This window comes from Dermacentor silvarum, chromosome 3, assembly GCF_013339745.2.
Source record: "Dermacentor silvarum isolate Dsil-2018 chromosome 3, BIME_Dsil_1.4, whole genome shotgun sequence".
In the NCBI taxonomy this organism is placed as follows: domain Eukaryota; kingdom Metazoa; phylum Arthropoda; class Arachnida; order Ixodida; family Ixodidae; genus Dermacentor; species Dermacentor silvarum.
In genome coordinates this window covers 189,668,934-189,687,378 of record NC_051156.1, presented here as the reverse complement: position 1 = coordinate 189,687,378, position 18,445 = coordinate 189,668,934, and the positions used below count along the sequence as shown (strand labels likewise).

Sequence of the window (18,445 nt, the reverse complement as noted above, 5' to 3'; positions counted from 1 at the left end):
TGCGGCGAGCGACGAGCGCGGTTGCTGGCAGAAGAAAAGTGCGCCCCCCCCCCCCCCCCCCGCTTCCTCCGGCGCTGGCTTCCCGCTTCCTTGCTTGCGCGCGGGAGAGATAAGCGACCGTGCGGCCGAGCGACGAGCGCGGTTGTTGGCACAGTAGAAGTGCCCCCCCCCCCGCTCCCTCCGGCGCTGGCTTCCCGCTTCGTTGCTTGCGCGTGGGGGATTGAGTGCGTTCGCTCTCCGTGATAGCGTGCGTCGCAGCACGCTTGCGCTCGGGCATACGGCGCGCGATGCAGATTTTATCTATACGGAACCTCACGGCGACGGCGACGACGACGACGACGGCGACGACGACGGCGACGGCGACGGCTACGGCTACGGCGACGGCGACGCCGACGGCAGAAATCCGGTTGAAGTGTCCATATAATTGCTATCGCAATAAAATCTCATGTCCGGCGTTATGGCACCCAAATTCACAGGAAGTCGAACCCATGACTTGTGGTGTTAATTAGGGCAAATTAGGCCATCAATTTCTTTATAAGTAAGCGTGAAACCGAGGAGGAGTAGCGTCAGCACGGCCTGTGGTGTTAAGGCACAGTTAAGAAAAAGTAGGCAAGCTCTACACGTTTCTAAGACGTGAAAGCGAAAGCCTGCCAGCTGTGGAAGAAGATGGCGACAAACTCGCGAGCAGTTGCACCAGCGCCAGGGGCAGTATGGGAACGCTGACATGTTCAGCGGCATCGGAACCAGCTGTGGAAGACAATGAACGCGCGAGCAGTGGCACAAGCGCGTCTCTGAGTAGCCGGGTGGCGCGGGGCAACCTCCACGCCTGCACTGACTGGACCCTAATAAAGTTGTACTCACTCACTCACCACGTGACATGTGCAATCAGGGCCGCAGTACGCACACTCTTAATAAGCCACAACTTTTCAGCAGTCGTGGCTTCAGGGAAGCGTGCTCGTCTCGCACCGCGGAGCTCTGGGTTCGATTCCCACCCTGCGCGAAATTTACCAAATTATCTTTTGAAAGCCACTAATTTACTTTGATTACAGGAACCTCCATGAGAAATGCGACGTCAATCCTAGCATTTTAGACGTCTTTTTACTCTTTGCGGCGTCAGCCATTTTTCTTCACGGCACAGTTTCGCTAAGGTCACGGCAAGGTCACCGCCAAGGTCACGTTAAGGTAATCGATAACATAGCCACACAAGTCTTTCGCCTTAATATAGTTCATTTCGGCACTCGCACCCAAAACCTGTGGTCGGAGTTGGACGTAGTCCACTTGGAGATATGGGCGAACCGGCTGTATCTTCAAGTTAGATTTCAATTAGTATCATGAATGTCGAGAGTCAAACACACGACATTTGGTGTTAAGGCGAAGTTAATTAAGGGCCACGAACCCACGACCCAACATGGAGATATGGGCGAACCGGCCATATCTCCAAGTTGGATTCCAATTGACATCGTGAAAGTCGAGATTCGAACCCACTACCTTTGGTGTTAATGAGGACGAAGTTAATGAAGGCACAGTAAATAAGGTAGAGGTAATTAAGGCACTCGAACCCACTACCTTTGGTGGGAGAAAACAAATAATAGGAAGTAACAACGCATTCGAATGAAAATGTCAAGTAATGTAATGAATCTCTCGTGAGCACGCAGGTTTTCGCCTTCATCTCTTTAGCGTATGCTAAAGTGACTGTCAACATTTATTTGGAATTATTAAAGATTGGACAAGAAACAAAATAATAAAATTAAGTTAACCATCATAACGAAGTGGGTTGGAGTTTTCCCACAAAATAAGTTATCGGGTATTTTAGGATACTTGTTAACCTAAAAAAAAAAAAAAACATGTGTAATCACATGCCAGTGAAATATCTTTTATTGGAGGTCCCGCGAGGACGCGAACTCGTCGCGCACCCGGCTAGTCCCACGTCGGGACCGGCAGGTCTAGCCCACCGGCCCGGTCGCGGGCACGCCGGACAGCCAGGATTTGCTTGTCTAGAGCGGGGCTACGCAGAAGCGAGTCCCACTAAACCTTGCTGAACTTGGGGTATCTCGACCCGCACTCCCAGAGCATGTGTGCTAGAGTGGAGGTCTGCCCGCAGGACGGGCAGGCGTCGTCGCGATATACGTCAGGGTAAACTTCGTGCAGAACGGCCAGACACGGATATGTGTCGGTCTGTAAAAGTCTAAGCGAAACAGCTTGCGCCCTATTCAATTTGGGGTGAGGGGTGGAAAGACCTTTCTAGACATGTAGAAGAATTTCGTAACCTCGTTGTGAGTAGCGGGAGCATCCCTGTGGCCGTAGGGGGGAGGGGTGTCGGAGGAAGCGCGGTCGGTGAGGTCGCGCGCAGCCTCGTGAGCAGACTCATTGAGGTTCGGGGGAGCACCCTCGACCGACCCTACGTGAGCGGGAAACCAGTGAATCGAATGATGCGTGAGAGCATCCGGATTGGAGACGCTAAGAAGACGAGCTCGGCGATGCGACCCTTCTGAAAAGCCCTAACTGCCGTTTTGGAATCGCTATAGATCTCAGACGCACGACCGTCCTTCAAGGCGAGGGCAATGGCGGCTTGCTCGGCGACTTCGGGGTCGGAAGTGCGAATCGAAGCGCTATTGGAAAGCTTGCCGCTGGAGTCGACCACGACGAGTGCTCTCACGAATGGAATGGAATGTAATGGGAAAACTTTATCGAGATACCGAGGTTAAATATTACTTCTGCAATCGTTGCAATGACACTGCAGTTTTGTTCTCCTCCACATTTCGTGTATTTAGATGCCATTTTAGCGGCTGCAGTGACTCCTTGTCACTGCAAATTCGTTTTATTGTCAAATATTCGTTCTCGTTTTAGTTCCTCAGAGAAATGGCGCAATCCACTCTGGGGGATCGGCCAGGAATCGGGCGGTGAAAGGAATGTTATTATGATTTTTCTTTAGGAAAATAAGGCGAAATGAAATACCTATTTTGGATACGCGAATTAAAATATCTACTGTTACAGATATGAAGGCTCAAATATCTAAATATTGCAGTAAACGTTATGTGAGCATAAGAAGTAAAAAGAACAATTTTAGCATGGAATTATTATTTTGGCTCTAGCTGAAAGTTGCAGAGGTCTCCACAGATGTTACCGTGGTTATACCACAGTAAGGTAACACCAAAGGAAAGAATTACCGGAGGAGTCAAATACAAGCCAAGGTTTAATGAACCGGAGACATGGTTAAAAGGAAGGCTGCAGAGATTCCCTATCATTGCATGACACAGAGGTGACATAGACAGACCAGGCCTGTGAAGGGAAAAGTTCACTGGGGTCACTCTGCATCGCAGTCCACGGTGTCATAGTCTCGTAAAACAAAAGACGCGCCACCATAATCACTCGAACGTCAATAATACCTGCAGAAATACGAGAACAAATATTTCAGCAATGTGGTGTAGTAATCGACAAAGATGAAGCAACATGCGAAATTTAAGTAACAATGTTTGTGCATTATGGCAACCCTTCAGTGCAAATTAATAACTTGGGAATATGCTTAAGCTTCTTCGCCTTTGAGAGTGGAACGCGATAGCGTTATTGGACGCCGTTGACACCGACACCGTATTTTCTGTGACATGGGACCCGATCAAAATTTTGAGAGAGTGAACTTTAATGAAAAGGATGGCTCAGTGGCCTAAGCAGGGGTAGGGGTCAATGGCGGGGTTCACAAGGGAAAAAAAACTACACATTCATAACCTGCCGGAACTCCCATAAAGAGTTGATAGTTCGCCGGGCATCGGCCTGAGGGGGTGGCGTGGTCCATGCCTCTAGTGAGGTAATGCCGCGTCCCTTGTGTTTGTCTCTTACTGTCGCGAGACCGGGACAGTCCCACAATAGATGCCTGACTGTCGGTCGAGCACCGATGTCGCACGTACTGCACGTCACTGGTGTTGACATCACGTACGCCTCCGTCTCTTCCTCCTCCTCGTTGTCCAAACGTTGCCTCTGATGACCTCGCGTCTTCCTTGAAGCGGCGTACGCGCGCCACTTAGCCAGGACGTCTTCGATGAGTGCTGCGCCCTTCCTGGCCTTATGCATCAGGACTTGCGCGCCCCGAGGAAGCCCCTTGTGCAAAGGGTGGGCATTGTGCGGTACCTTCGGCTTCAGCTCCCGTTTGGCTTGCACTTTAAGTCGCTCGCGCTCCTCCTCCGGATCCAGACGCACAGGAATGAGAGGGACTGGGCCTAGGGGAGATGAGCTGGAAAATAACAGCTCGCTCGCTGCACTGTGGGCCGCACCGTTGCCGATGCTGCCCGAGTGCTCCGGGACCCAGTCCACTCGCACACCCATGCCGTAATCCGGATGAAGGGATGCGCATGCGACCTTAATATCATGCGCCCACATGCCTACTCTGGGCGTCCCCGTGAGCGCCTTTAGGGCATCTAAAGAGTCGGTGAATATCGTGAACTCTTTGCCCCTGTGGTCTTCCGTAATTTTTCCCGCCTTTTCCTTCAGCTTCTCTATGGCAAATAGGATGACCTGCAGTTCAAGTGCCTTAACCGTCGGTTCTTGCAGGTGTTGGTGAATCCGGACGTCTTGCTGCTCACCACTAACGACTGCCAGCGCCGCTCTGGATGTAGTAGGATCCCAGGCCGCATTTGTGAAAATGGCATATTATTTCAAGTCAGCCCGTTCTGCGAGTTCGAATCGATAAGCGCCGTGGAACTCTTTCGTCTGCCGGCGTGTGACAGGCTTCGTGACTCGAACCTGCTCGTCATCCTGAAGGAGCAACAGCCGCAAGCACTTCCACCTTGTTCGACAAGCGTTCTCCGTCTAACTCTATAAGAACTGCTGTCCACAGCGTGTGTAACGTCGACGGCGGTCATGTCCCTCCGTGCGTTCTAAGATAATGTCCCTGAGTGGAGGAAGTTCCGCGTACCGGAATTCTCAGGACTGAAGCAGTTTCGATGATACTAATTTTCAAAGTGTCCAACGAAATGCATGGGCGTTCCAGTTAACTTTATGCTTCAATGCATAAAGCAGCGTTTTCCTCAAAAAGTTAACTGGAACGCCCATGCATTTCGTCGGACACTTTGAAAATTAATATATCGAAACTGGTTCAGTCCTGAGAATTCGTTCCAAGTGGATACGCCTTGCGAACTCAGCGGCTATAATTCGTAGGTTGAAAGATGTGCCCTAAACATTAATTGAAAAGTAATTAGCGTAATTATGTTAATTAATTAAATTAGGCGTTTTGATTTCTCGTGGAAGTAATGGCCGCCTCATTAAGTAGTTTAGATCAAGGATTATAATTGTGCTGTCACAGGCAATTTTAAAAAAAAAATTGGTGCAGCTAAAATGAAACACCCTGTATACTGAATTACCCATGGAAATGCTGAAATAGCAGCTAAGGTCTGTGATTCTGCAAGGTCGCACAAGTCTGCTGTCCTTTTTACGTGGCGAGGTGTTTTGGCAGTCAAAACCGGGGCAACTGAGTCGGCGTACCGTTATTTACAATATATTGTAGGCTTTATTGGCGAATGCTTGCCCTTCGCTGGCACAGGTACAATCATTGCTTGATATAGTGGGACAAGCGAAGCGAACGCTTATGAATACCAATCCGTGGTTATACCATCAGTGAGCGCTGTGAAGTCACAGCTCGCAATAGATTTGAGAAAGGGGCAACAAAGAAGATTTGTCTGTGCAGCAACATACAAATATTAAAATACTAAGCAGTGCATAATCGGGATTATAGTTATCGTGCATGTCATGTCATTTCCGTAAAATAATCAGGTTCTAGATAATATCAGGTCACTTCGTTTTTAGTGCAGCACAAAAATTATAATTACCGAGTGACAGCCTGGCAGAGACAACGGCCGCGTGGAGATACGATGCAATCGTTGTTAAAGGACCTTACAAAACAAACAAATCTTGGTTTCTACGATGCATTATTAACACAACGTAAATAATACACTTTATCACAGACTGAAGGCAAGCAAATCATCGCGGCAAGGTAATAGCGAAACTAGAGAAATAATATGGTTACCATGCTCCATCTCATGGCGAAAAAGTACGCGGCCATTCCCTGAAATTCAACATATTGATCCGGTGGTTCATAGGTTACGACGGATTTAGGTATAGCAGAGAACGTATGGCCTGGCAGGTGCCCTGAGAAGGAGAGCGTTAACCAAGTACAAGGAATGGCGCGAACTCAAACCCGACGTGTGGGTCTTGTTCTTTTATTATTAGGCAAACAAATAAAGCGTACGATGTATTGCCCGAGGGATTTATTTTTTTAGTTTTGGGAGGATTATATACGTGGCTCAAACAATAGTAAGCGCAAGCCAGCTTTAAAGGTGTCAATCACTGTCATTATCAATGCGACGGGCCTGACGTTGTCGATGGCGAGCATGATTTCCACTGCGTCAGTACAAAAGGCATACCTTGCATGTTCCTCGCGGCACGACAAAGTCGAAGACTGCTGTAGTCTACAACCTACTTTGTTGCCACCTTATTCGCGACCTTACGGTTCTGCGAGGCTATAATATATTTTGCCTCTCGGAGAAAACGTATCAGCTCCCTGGCATGCGCGCAGTAATCGGGTCTCAATAAACTATACTTGCTGCCCGCTCCATCGGTCCGCCCACTGTGCTTGTAGCGGCGTGGGTATTCGATCGCGTTGTTCGGGTAGCCGTAGGTCACAACGAAACGAATGTTGTCCCCCGTCTAGAGGCCTTGCTGCCACGTCGGTTGCCGCCAAGATGGAAACAAAGGCCTAACCGCAGGGTTTTCTTCGCGCACTTCTGTTCTTGCGTCGTCGTCTGTTTGTGAATGCAGACGGTGGGCGCCATATAGCTGTGCCGGGCAGTGGTGGGTTTCCCCGTTTCCTCTGCTAAACATCGCGGGGTGACGGTGTGTCCGACGACCAGTGTATGTGACAGAGGAGTCCCTCTGCAGTACCCGCCTCGTATATAAATCGTTTGAACGGCGGCAATACATGGTGTATAGCCATATCGATTCAATGCTGAATGCCATTGCCGTTGACAGTCATTGGGAGATGGGTTCTGCACATTTTCCATATTGGCTACGATGTCTTTCGGCAGTGCCCTCTTGTGTACGGCGTCAGCTGGGGGACTCCGCGGCCGTTCCGCGAGCGCTCGCTACGTGGAAACAGCTCGATGGTGTCGCCCGACCTGCCCTGCTCAAGTTTTAATGCGTGAGCATCCCATAGAGCTATACTTCCCTCGGAAATATGTCATTCTGGCCATCCGTCCGTCTGTCTGTAATGCGTGACACCATGCGTTCCATAGGTATACGTGGGATCCTATGGGTGATAGGAGAGAATGAATGCCTTATGACTACGAATGAATACTGAGATTTATGATTGTGATAGATTGTGAAATCACACGAAGTGACGTCAGTGGGCAACGAGAGAGCGTGCGCCAGTTTTGTGCCTGTCTTCTGTTATCACCAAGTGTGCTGATACCTGTCACCGTCTTAGCTATATAAGCAGTGTCCTTCTTGTAATAAACTTTTTTGTGTTCCGTGTCGTTGCGACTCACGCGTCCGTTCATAACAGTGGCGACGAGGCACGGTCTAACCCGTGCGTGGGCCAGGGTTTTCCGGCAGCATGGCAGCCGGTAGTCGCATTCGAGAGTTCAACCTCAGTGAAAACTCGTCGTGGGTGGAGTATGTCGAGCGCATTGAGTTGTATTGTGCAGCGAGCAAGCTCACAACGGATGAGGACAAGCGAGCGGTGTTGCTCAGCTGCTGTGGCCCAGAGACGTACTCCCTCATAGCCACTCTCGTGAAGCCGTCGCGACCGCCAAACGTGGACTACCAAGTCATCGTTGATGCAGTAAAGAAGCACGACAACCCGAAGCCATCTGAACTATACGCGAGGTACGTCTTTTCTAAGCGAGACCAGCAAGAAGGGGAGGGCGTAGCCGACTATGTCACTGCTCTGCGCAAGTTATCCGACAACTGTGGATTTGGCGGAACAAAATTTCCATTAGAGGAAATGTTGCGCGACCGGTTGGTTTTTGGAATCTCGGACAATGTGGTTCAACAACGATTGTTGGCGGAAAAAAATCTGACGTTCGAGACGGCATATGAATTGGCAATCACGGCAGAAGCAGCGGTCAAGCAGCAAAAAGTAATTCGGAGCAACGCACAGGAGCCCGAATTCCAGCAAGAGTTAACGTCGAAAGTAGAAATGGAAGCCAACAAGAAGCAACCAGAGAGGCAGAGGGTTTGTTTCCGCTGTTTGGGAGCGCATCCAGGATGGCGTTGCAGATACAAAGATTCGGTGTGTTTCAACTGCGGCGGAAAGGGGCATTTAGCCAAAGCATGCCGAAAAAAGCCAGCGGAGGTGGAAGCGCAGCTCGAGGATAACAAAAAAGCAGCGAAGAGCGAGTACGACGATTTGTTCAGTATCAGCCAATTAAAAAGCGGGACGCCAAAGTACGTCATCACTGTAGAGATCGGAAATGAAATCGTGCCGATGGAAGTAGATTCTGGAGCGGCCAGGTCGATTATCAGTATGAACGAATTTCGGAAGCTGCAAGTGGCGAAGCGGATCAAGCTGGACAAGTGCGACACGCAACTGGTGACCTGGACAAAGGAAGGTCTGGACGTGCTGGGAAAAGCGTCTGTGCCCGTGAAGTTCAAAGACCGAAAATTTCAGCTGCCACTACTAGTACTGAAGAACGACGGGAACGCTCTACTGGGCCGAAATTGGTTCCAGCCATTGGGAATCAGCCTAACAGGTCTTCATAACATAAAGGTCGGACCTCAAGCGATAATGGAAAAATTCGCAGACGTGTTCAGTGAAACATTTCCAGGCGCAAATCTGCCACGCATCCACATCGAACTAAAGGAGGCCGCCCAAGCCCGGTTCCTGAAGTGCCGCAGCATTCCGTTTGCCATGAAGGAGGAAGTAGTTGCTGAGTTAAATCGCTTGGAGGAACTGGGAATTCTAAAACCCACCCAATATTCAGACTGGGCAACGCCAATCGTCGTGGTGCGAAAGAAGGACGGCTCTCTACGAATATGCGGAGATTATAGGAGCACGGTGAACCAGTCCGTAAAAAGTAATGTATACCCGTTACCCACAAGCAAAGAACTGTTTGCCCGATTAGGAAGGGGGCGTGTTTTTTCCAAACTCGACCTGACGCAGGCTTATCAGCAACTATTAGTGGATGAAGAAACGGCGGAGTTGCTCACGATAAATACCGTGCAAGGGCTGTACAGGGTTTGTCGGCTGCCGTTCGGCGTGTCCGTTGCCCCTGGGGTGTTCCAAAGAACCATGGACATGGTGCTGGCCGGAATGCGGCAAGTAGCGGTATATCTGGATGATATCCTGATTGCCAGCGAGTCTATCGAGGAACATGAACGGATGCTTGCTGAGGTCCTCAGCCGATTGTCCAAAACCGGGCTCCGAGTTCAAGCGGCGAAGTGCGAATTTTTCAAGGAGAGCCTTGAGTTTCTGGGGCATCGAATTGATGCTAAGGGCATCTACCCCTCGAAAGCAAAGGTTGAGGCCATCCACCAGGCTCCTGCTCCGAAGAACAAAAAGGAACTGCAAGCCTTTTTGGGTATGATCAATTTCTATAATCGTTTTTTGAAGGGCAGGACAGAAGTAGCTGAAAAATTGTATCGGTTGTTGGATAACAACGTACCATGGAACTGGAGTTCAGAGCACATGGAAGCGTTCGAGAGCCTGAAGAAGTTGCTGACCTCTAACTCGTTACTGGTGCATTTTATACCTCATGCCCCATTAGTGTTGTCATGCGACGCGTCATCTGTGGGAGTGGGGGCAGTTTTGTCTCACCGCGACAACGAAGGAAATGAGCAGCCTGTGGCCTATGCGTCTCGAACATTATCTAAGGCTGAGCGTAATTATGCTCAGATCGACCGTGAAGCTCTTGCCGTGGTTTTTGGGGTGCGACATTTCCACCAGTACCTTTGTGGGCGAAATTTTCTTATTCTCACGGATCACAAGCCCTTGCTAGGAATCTTTCAGCGGAAAACGCAGATTCCGGCGGTTCTTTCGCCTCGCATGTTACGGTGGACCCTAATGCTATCAGCCTACGAATACGTGCTCGATTACAGGAAAACCCAGGACCATGGAAACGCAGATTGCCTGAGTAGGTTGCCGGCTCCCTTAACCCGACAGGAGACTGAAGTACCGGGTGACATACTCCTACTGGAAGCTGTGGAGTACCCTCCAGTGAGCGCACGAGAAGTGGCAGCGTACACCAGCAGTGATCCCCAGCTGTCCCAAGTGAAGAAATGGATCCTGGAGGGTTGGCCACGCGAGCGAGTAGCCCCGGAGTATTCTGCGTATGAGGTGAGACAAAACGAGTTGTCCGTGCATCGCGACTGTGTGCTCTGGGGAAGCCGCGTATTAATTCCTGAGGCATTGCAGAAAGAAGTGTTAAGTCTTATGCACGCTAACCATCCGGGAGTGACGGCCATGAAGGCAATAGCTAGGTCGTACGTGTGGTGGCCTCATATGGACAGAAGGATAGAAGAGCTAGTTAGATGCTGCCGGCCGTGCCAGGTAAACAGACCGAGTGAACCAAAGACACCAACGCATTTCTGGACTAAGCCAGAACGACCTTGGAGTAGAATCCACGTGGATTTCGCAGGACCGATCCAAGGCGTGCATTTTCTGGTGGCGGTAGACGCCCTCTCGAACTGGGCTGAAGTCGAAGTTATGCCGTCTCTTCACTCAGTTGCAGTAATTGAAAAATTCCGCAAGATGTTCGCAGCGTATGGATTACCCGACCTGGTTGTGTCTGATAATGGCACCGCTTTTGCCAGCAGGGAAACTCAAGATTTCCTTAAACGAAATGGCATTCGCTATATGTATACCGCGCCTTACCACCCGTCAAGTAACGGAAGGGCGGAGCGGATGGTACGAGAACTGAAATGTTCATTACGGAAACAGAGACAGGGCACCGTACAATGCAAGGTTTCACGTTTTTTGTTCAAACAGCACTCTACGCCACACTCCGAAACCGGCAAATCACCTGCAGAAGTCATGCTGGGTCGGAACTTCAGGACGGCCATATCGACCCTTCAACGGGACGAGAGCGAAGCAAGATGCCTGCTGCCGCCTCCACAACGTGGGTTCCTGCCGGGTGATACTGTGTACGCGAGAAACTTCCGGCCCGGCCCCGAGTGGGTTCCTGGTCGTGTGTTGCGACGTTTGGGCCACGTCATGTACGAGCTGCGGACTGCAGACGGTACTGTGCACCGACGCCACCGGGACCACGTGCGCCGAGCATGGCACGATGAGCCCGGAGGCCAGGAAACGTCGCCCTCTTTTGCGCTCCCGGATACACCAAGCCCCACCCTGGGACCTGTCGGGCCTGAGACGCCGCAGCCTCTCAGGCGTTCCACTCGCCAACGCCGCCCAGTGCGACGTTACGGCATCGATGACTAAGGGGGAAGGGATGTGATATATTGTGAAATCACACGAAGTGACGTCAGTGATCAACGAGAGAGCGTGCGCCAGTTTTGTGCCTGTCTTCTGTTATCACCAAGTGTGCTGATACCTGTCACCGTCTTAGCTATATAAGCAGTGTCCTTCTTGTAATAAACGTTTTTGTGTTCCGTGTCGTTGCGACTCACGCGTCCGTTCATAACAATGATTATGACTGTATATGTTGAGTGCTAAGGAGGTACTAAGGCTAATGAAGGATAATGAAGCCAAACGGAGATTAATTACTATGAAATTACTTAAGCGCAATGAAGATTAATACAATTAGACTAATCAAGAGTGATTTAGGGTAAAATAGTTTACACTAATCATTATTTATATACGGTACTAGTGATAAATTAGGCCTAATTATCATTCAATTATGTATGCAAACGTTGCCATCATATGACCAGCCGCGTTCGGATATGTCAGGGACATATGTGCGCATATTTATCAACTGGAAAGTATGTTTATGCACTGTCTGACATGTCCCACTAGTGAGCTTCTGCCGTAATTTTTTGAAGTATAAGATGCGTGTTTGTAGAACAAAACGCTACTCCCTGCAAAATCAAGCAGAGTCACCATCGGGATTACGCTAAGTGTGGATAGTGGCTGTGGTCGTCTGCTAGCTAGAACAGTGTGTATCGTATATATGTACGGCTTGGGTTTCTTGTCATACATGTTCCGTAATCGGGGCGCATTCACAGTGACTTTCCGGCCCCCTTTTGGACGGTGAAGTGTAGGTTTTGGCCTTCTGCTACCATGTCTGCGCGGTAATACAGTGCTTGTCTGTGTCCAGCGTGCGCTGCGTGTTCGGCCGCCCTTCTACACAGACCTTTCATTGTTTTTCCTCCCCACCGCTTTCAGCATATCACGAAGGACGTTTGACGCCATTCTCAAGAAATGAAGTGGTTGCTGCGATGGTTTTAACCCACGCACTGCTTCTTACTTAATCGCGAACAGCATTCTCGATTCTATAAACTATAAATATAAATCGCGGTATTTTCATTTCAGCCAACATTTTTCGTTGTTTGTTTCTTTTATGGAACGTTTAAAGTCTGTTCGAATAAAGTATTTTGCTTTTGCGATCTAATTCTTGTTAATATTTCAGATGTAATATCTTGGAAAATTGTTGACTACTCAGTGGGTATGTGCCACAGTCTAGGACGTCATCATCATCATCAACAGCAACGCTCCAACAACGACCGCCGGGCCCTTACGCCGCCGACGCCAGGAGTGACCCCGTCTGGCGGCGCGCAGGCGCGTAGAACACCCTGCTGAAGGCGAGAAACGAAAGGATGTGGCTCTGGAATCAACCAAAGTATGTAACGGGACCCAAAGGAGACTTCCGCGACAATTGGTTTTCTGCATTACTTAATGGACCCAATGTCTACCGGAACAGCCAGGTTGGATGGTTCCTTCGCAAGCCTGACTGGAAGAACATCGAGCTGCAGCCGTTCGAGAAGAACCTGTACGTGGAACACCCGGCCACGACAAGCAGGTCGATGGCCGAAGTGAACGCCTACAGAAAAGTGAACGGTATATCGGTGAAAGGGTACAACGTGCCGAATCCCATCCTCGCTCTGGAAGAGTCCAACTTCCCGGACTTCATCGTCAAGAGCATCGGGGCCACACGCGACCACAATTCACCCACGTGCATCGAGGCACACTGCTGGCCCATCGCACTCAGGTGCAGGAACTTTCTGGGCATCGCGAACACGGGATCACACAAGACGCTCGCCTACGTCCTGCCGGCAGTCATCCACGTCAGCCGGCAGCCGCCACTAGAACAGGAAGACGGACCCATCGCCGTCGTGCTAGCTCCGACACGAGAGCTTGCCAAGCAGATTCATAACATAGTCTTAGAGTTGGGTGAGCACGCACGTGTGCGCAGCGTGTGCGCCTCGAACGGGGAGCCCAAAGGAGGTCAGTACGCCGAGCTGAAGAAGGGCTGCCACATCTGCGTCACTACGCCTCAACGCCTCATCGACTTTCTCGAGGAAGGCAAGATGAATCTGCACCGCTGCACGTACCTCGTGGTGGACGAAGTAGACCGTATGGTGGCAATGGGGTTCGAGCACATTGTTCTGAAGATTGCCGAGCACTGCCGGCCGGACCATCAGACGATTATGTGGGTCACATCCTGGCGAAACGAGCTCAGGCACTTTGTCGAGGACCTGCTCAACGACTACATCGAAATCGAGTTCGGGAAGGCGCAGCTACCAGCTGAAAACAGCGTGGAGATGACCGTCGACGTGTGCCAGGAGGAAGAGAAGGAAGCGAAGCTAGTCGAGCTCTTCGAAGATGTCCTCAAGGAGAAGTCAAAGAAAGCCGTTGTGTTCACCGACACGAGGAGGAAAGCCGACGAGATTGCGTGGAAGCTGCGACTCCGGGGTTGGTCTGCCATCGGCCTTCACGGCAAGAAAACGAAAAAGGAGCGCGACTGGATCGTCTCCATGTTCCGGACTGGTACGTCAAGCGTGCTCGTGACGACGGAGGAGGTGGCGCAGGACTTGGTCCTCGAGAACGTGTGCCTGGTTGTGAACTACGACTGCCCGGACTGCTCAGAGGTCTATGTGCGCAGGGCGAGCCCCGTCGCGCACTCAGGTGAACCAGGCGTGGTTCACACATTCATCCTTCCGACCCAGCAGCTGTATGCCAGAAACCTTATAGCAATTCTGAAGAATTCCAAGCAGCTGGTTAAACCAGAGCTCTACAATATTGCAAGGAAAGCTCGTTCCAAATGATGACGCGTTTGACACCGGCGGTCGGCGAGGCGCCTGGGGTGACGGCGGCCCTAGGAAAGAACTGGGTGTCATGAAGAACTCTCTTCAAATTACCTGCCTCTGCTTAACCGATGAGAGAGGCGGCAGTATGTTTGCTTAACTTTACGCTAAGTAAATATTATATAACCGCATTGACACGTGTACTTGTTTATCTTTCTCGGCTGACCGCGTTTCATCGGCTAACAAATGTTAAACGTTATCGCTCAGCGCAGGACATGCCTGCATGTATCGGAAGTTTATCGAATGTTATCGTTGGTTCTATCCGTTGTCACCGAACTTTGTGCAATCTTGGCCAGTATTTTGTAGCGATGCGTTATGCTTTATTCTATACTAGTCTTATCATCCACCGCTCACGGCCGGCTGATCCCGTTGATAACCTGAGCGGACCGTCGCTCTGACCACTTACCAAGCGCGAAAAGGCATTAGCATCGGAAAGGCATCGCTACAATATACCAGCCCTGAGTGTGTGCTCGACGCGAATTGTGTAGTACTTTCTGGAAGACACGCGGGCACCAGCGATTACTCTGGAACCATCGATGACCCAAGTATAAAAGCCAAGGCGCTTTACCCGCAGATTAGATTTCGACGATCGTCAACTATGTTCGCCGCTATCGTTGTGCTTCCAGTGTCACTTGTTTTTATGTGCACAAGTTCGCCCAATAAAAAGTTAGTTTCCTAATTCACAGCTTTGCTACTGTGTTCTTGACGGTCAGTGCCATGTGACAGTATATTCTTCTTCTTTCGGGGGTTTTACGTGCCAAAACAAGTTCTGATTATGAGGCACGCCGTAGTGGAGGGCTCCGGGTGACCACCTCGGTTTCTTTAACGTGCACTACAACGCAAGCACACGGGCGTTTTTGCATTTGGCCTCCATCGAAATGCGGCCGCCGCGGCCGGGACTCGGTCCCGCGATCTCGTGCTCAGCAGCGCAACGCCTTAGCTGACTGAGCCACCGCGGCGGGTATGTGACATTATATGAACTTCAATCTATTGCTTTTAATTGTAGTGCTTATTATTTGGAAATAATGAAGGATTATGCACGAAACAGAACATCCAAATTTAAATTAGCCCCCCGAACAGTAAACTAAATACAGCTCAGGCCATTACGCTAAGGCTCTTACAAACAAGAACTTATCCGAACCCGCTATTAATCAACAAGATCTATCTGGAGATCTCTAGTCCTACAACATGCGATAATTGTAACGACACCATAGATCTTAGTCATGTGCTCTGGCGTTGCTCCGCGTTACGCAGCGACAAGGACAACACTGAAGAGCGGTGGGACGCAGCTCTACGCAGTCTCACGTTAGATGAACAGCTATGGGCAGTCGAACGGGCCCGCGAAGCGGCCGATAGGCTAGGCCTTTCGGTCCCAACGTGGGAGCGGCCCGCTTCGGGCTAGGAAACTAGCGCCACCCAATGGACCATAATAAAGTTTTTCCATCCATCCATTCATTGGAATATACTTGTTAAATATGGTAAAAAAAACCTGCGGAATCACATGTCAGTGCTCTCACGAATAGCGAAGTTAAATAGTATTTTTGCAATTGTTGCAATGACACTACAGTTTTATTCAAAAAATTGTCTGCTCCATCCTTTGATTCCGCGAAATACCCTCCACATTTAGTATACAGGGTGTCCCAGCTATCACGGAGCACGATTAAAAAAAAAAGAACGGCGTTACGCGAAGCAAACCTAGCGCTTATTGTTTCCAGTGCAGTGGAGTAGCCGCCAGTAATTTTTTTGTTACTGAGATTTAATTAGCTAATTGTAATTAATTATCTAACTCGAGAAGTACTGTCCTAATTATCAAAGTGTCAATGAGAAAGCTGTAGAGCAACATGAAAAACTCCCAATACAACTTTCTGTTGCTCAATACGTGCTACATAAATGTGTTTTTCCGGGCGTGAAATAAGCCCGCGAATACACGCAAAGTGCCTCGAGCGGCCAGTCGCGCGGCAATTCTACGTACGGTACCCCCAAAGGAAAAAAAAAAAAAACTTCCCGGAGGAGTCAAAATTCAAACCAAGGTTTCGGAAGGGTTCTTCTAAACACATTTTCCTTTGAATAACGTACCGGAGACTTATTAAAAAAAATTCGTGGGGGCGAAACATTCATATGGGGACGGATTACTGCTTAGGCTGCATACATGACCTGCATATATTATGAAATCTACCACTTTTTTTTTTTTTCGTACGGCACCACACTACGCCGACACCAGCGCCGCCGCGGTCACCTGACCTCCCATGCATCTGCCGCAACCACTGCTGCAGCCGCGCCGGCACCTCCGATGCGCGTGACGTCATAACCACAGAGGCGCAGGCCACGTGTACAGGCGCCAACACCTGCCTTCTCTTCGCAGACGGAAGCATCAGTCGCTATCACGGTCTTTGTATCTATAGGTGTGTAAGGTGTTTTTCCAGAGTACCATTCAGGTATTGATAGGGCAAATCTTTAGCACTGTTTGGAAAAAAATATTATAAAATTCAGTTTTAGCGACTGGAACAGAGGAGTTCAGTAAGACCACCTCGCAATCTCGCATAGGTGAAGATTTAATGGGTCCAATAGTCTTTCTGCAAAAAGAAATTGAGGGCAACACAAGCGAGACTAGTGATGGTTAAAAAATGAGGCCAACTCAATAATGAAAACATATTACGACCTCCTCTGTGGAGATGCATATATCTTGAGGACAGTTTGTACTGTTAGGATATGAAACCGCATGAGAAGAGAAGACAGGCGTGCTTTTTGAAATAAGATATTGTTTGCACCAAATGTTGGAAGCCCAAGAAAACGTAAGTCCTCTAGTTGTAGTAAAACAAGTGGACGAATTGTGTAAGCAGGGCTGCCAGAAAGCAAAACACAGCCGAACTCTATTATCGGGCGAACGTACATGCAATACATCATAATGAGGGCATACCGGCGCAATCCTGACGGACGGTTAAGTCTACGCAGCATTCCTACGTCGCGTGCACCCTTTGAGGTAATCTGGTCTATATGCGGACTCAATTTAAGCTTTGCAGCGTATATTACACCCAAATATTTAAGTGAATTCACCTACGGAATACTCTCTTGTCGATAAAGTATAAACCATCTGCAGGTTATACTGAAGTTCTTGTTCACGGCTGGGCGGCGCATACGCCGAACGTGCACACGTGACCCGTACTCCTTCCGTCGCCCGTGACCTTGGCACTCCGACAGCAACTACGTTGTTCTCCGACAGCAACTGCGCATTTCGCGACCGCGCGCATGGGCAACCGCCGATCGCGCTCAATCTCGCGCGCGCAATCCCACACAAAGGCAACGTGGGATGTTTAAAACCTGTAATGTTTAAAACAAGACTGACATGACGTGTTTTCGGTTGTTGCAGTCGCTTCTGGTGCCAAAGAAGCGTGGTCTTCGAGATTCGCTATCGTGGTAACCGTCGCTGGCGATGGGATAAGGACATTACGTATTGCTTCCGTCCAACACAGCACGCAAAGGCATAGCCTTTAAGGCTCCTCCCGGTCCATCCCTGTTACTCGCAGAGAGTTGCTTTACGCCACCCCTGGAGAAACTCAGTGGGCGTCTTCAGTTATCCGTGCCCGACAGTGTCGGACGGCCCGAGGCAATGAGCGTTTCGGGCAATGAGCGTTGCATATGACGCGTCACCGGCAGTCCTGGACAGCCTGAGACGACGAGCCAAAAAGGCCCACTGGGCACATGACGGCTATGATATGCTTTCAGCTTCTGGATTTGCTTCCGGCGCTTGCAAAAATACAAAGGCATGACCTTCGTTAATCTGGCCTTAGGGGCTGTTGCTTCGAAGAAGCCGCCGCAGGGAGTGCGATTTAAACACTACCTATACCAATTACCAACCCTGCTCATTGGCCACAGTTGCCCTTGCGCCATAAAAGTCTACTACCAACTATACCAATTACATCCGCCAAAAGTGGCCAGAAAGTAGCTAAGCCCTCAACCATAACTTTCGGTCGCCAGGAGCCTCTAAATGTAGCCAATTTGGTGAGAAGTCGCCAAACCTGATAACCCCGTTTGGCAGAGAAGCAATCTGGTGGTAGGCGGCTTATTAGAGCGATAGCTCTACTACTCCGGGTACAGCCTGGTACAGCTGCAGCGGAATAAGATAAGCACAAGTGACCGATCACCCGAGTAGAAAAATTGCGGTACGCGACGCTGTTGTACCTATAGCACGCCTAAAACGAGAGTT

The 18,445-nt window shown here is 49.8% G+C and overlaps 2 protein-coding genes across 2 annotated transcripts; both read left to right on the top strand.

Annotated features, from left to right (window-relative positions):
• The first annotated feature begins 7,597 nt into the window (after window positions 1–7,597).
• On the top strand, window positions 7,598–9,171 carry LOC119445086 (uncharacterized protein K02A2.6-like). The gene is made up of 2 exons (XM_049664874.1): window positions 7,598–9,059; window positions 9,146–9,171. Exons 1-2 carry the CDS (start codon window positions 7,598–7,600, stop codon window positions 9,169–9,171), a joined length of 1,488 nt encoding a protein of 495 aa, XP_049520831.1.
• Window positions 9,172–12,664: 3,493 nt separating this feature from the next.
• LOC119445085 (probable ATP-dependent RNA helicase DDX5) lies at window positions 12,665–14,413 on the top strand. Its single transcript, XM_037709409.2, has one exon. It carries the CDS (start codon window positions 12,754–12,756, stop codon window positions 14,200–14,202), a length of 1,449 nt encoding a protein of 482 aa, XP_037565337.1. The 5' UTR covers window positions 12,665–12,753; the 3' UTR covers window positions 14,203–14,413.
• Window positions 14,414–18,445: the final 4,032 nt, after the last annotated feature.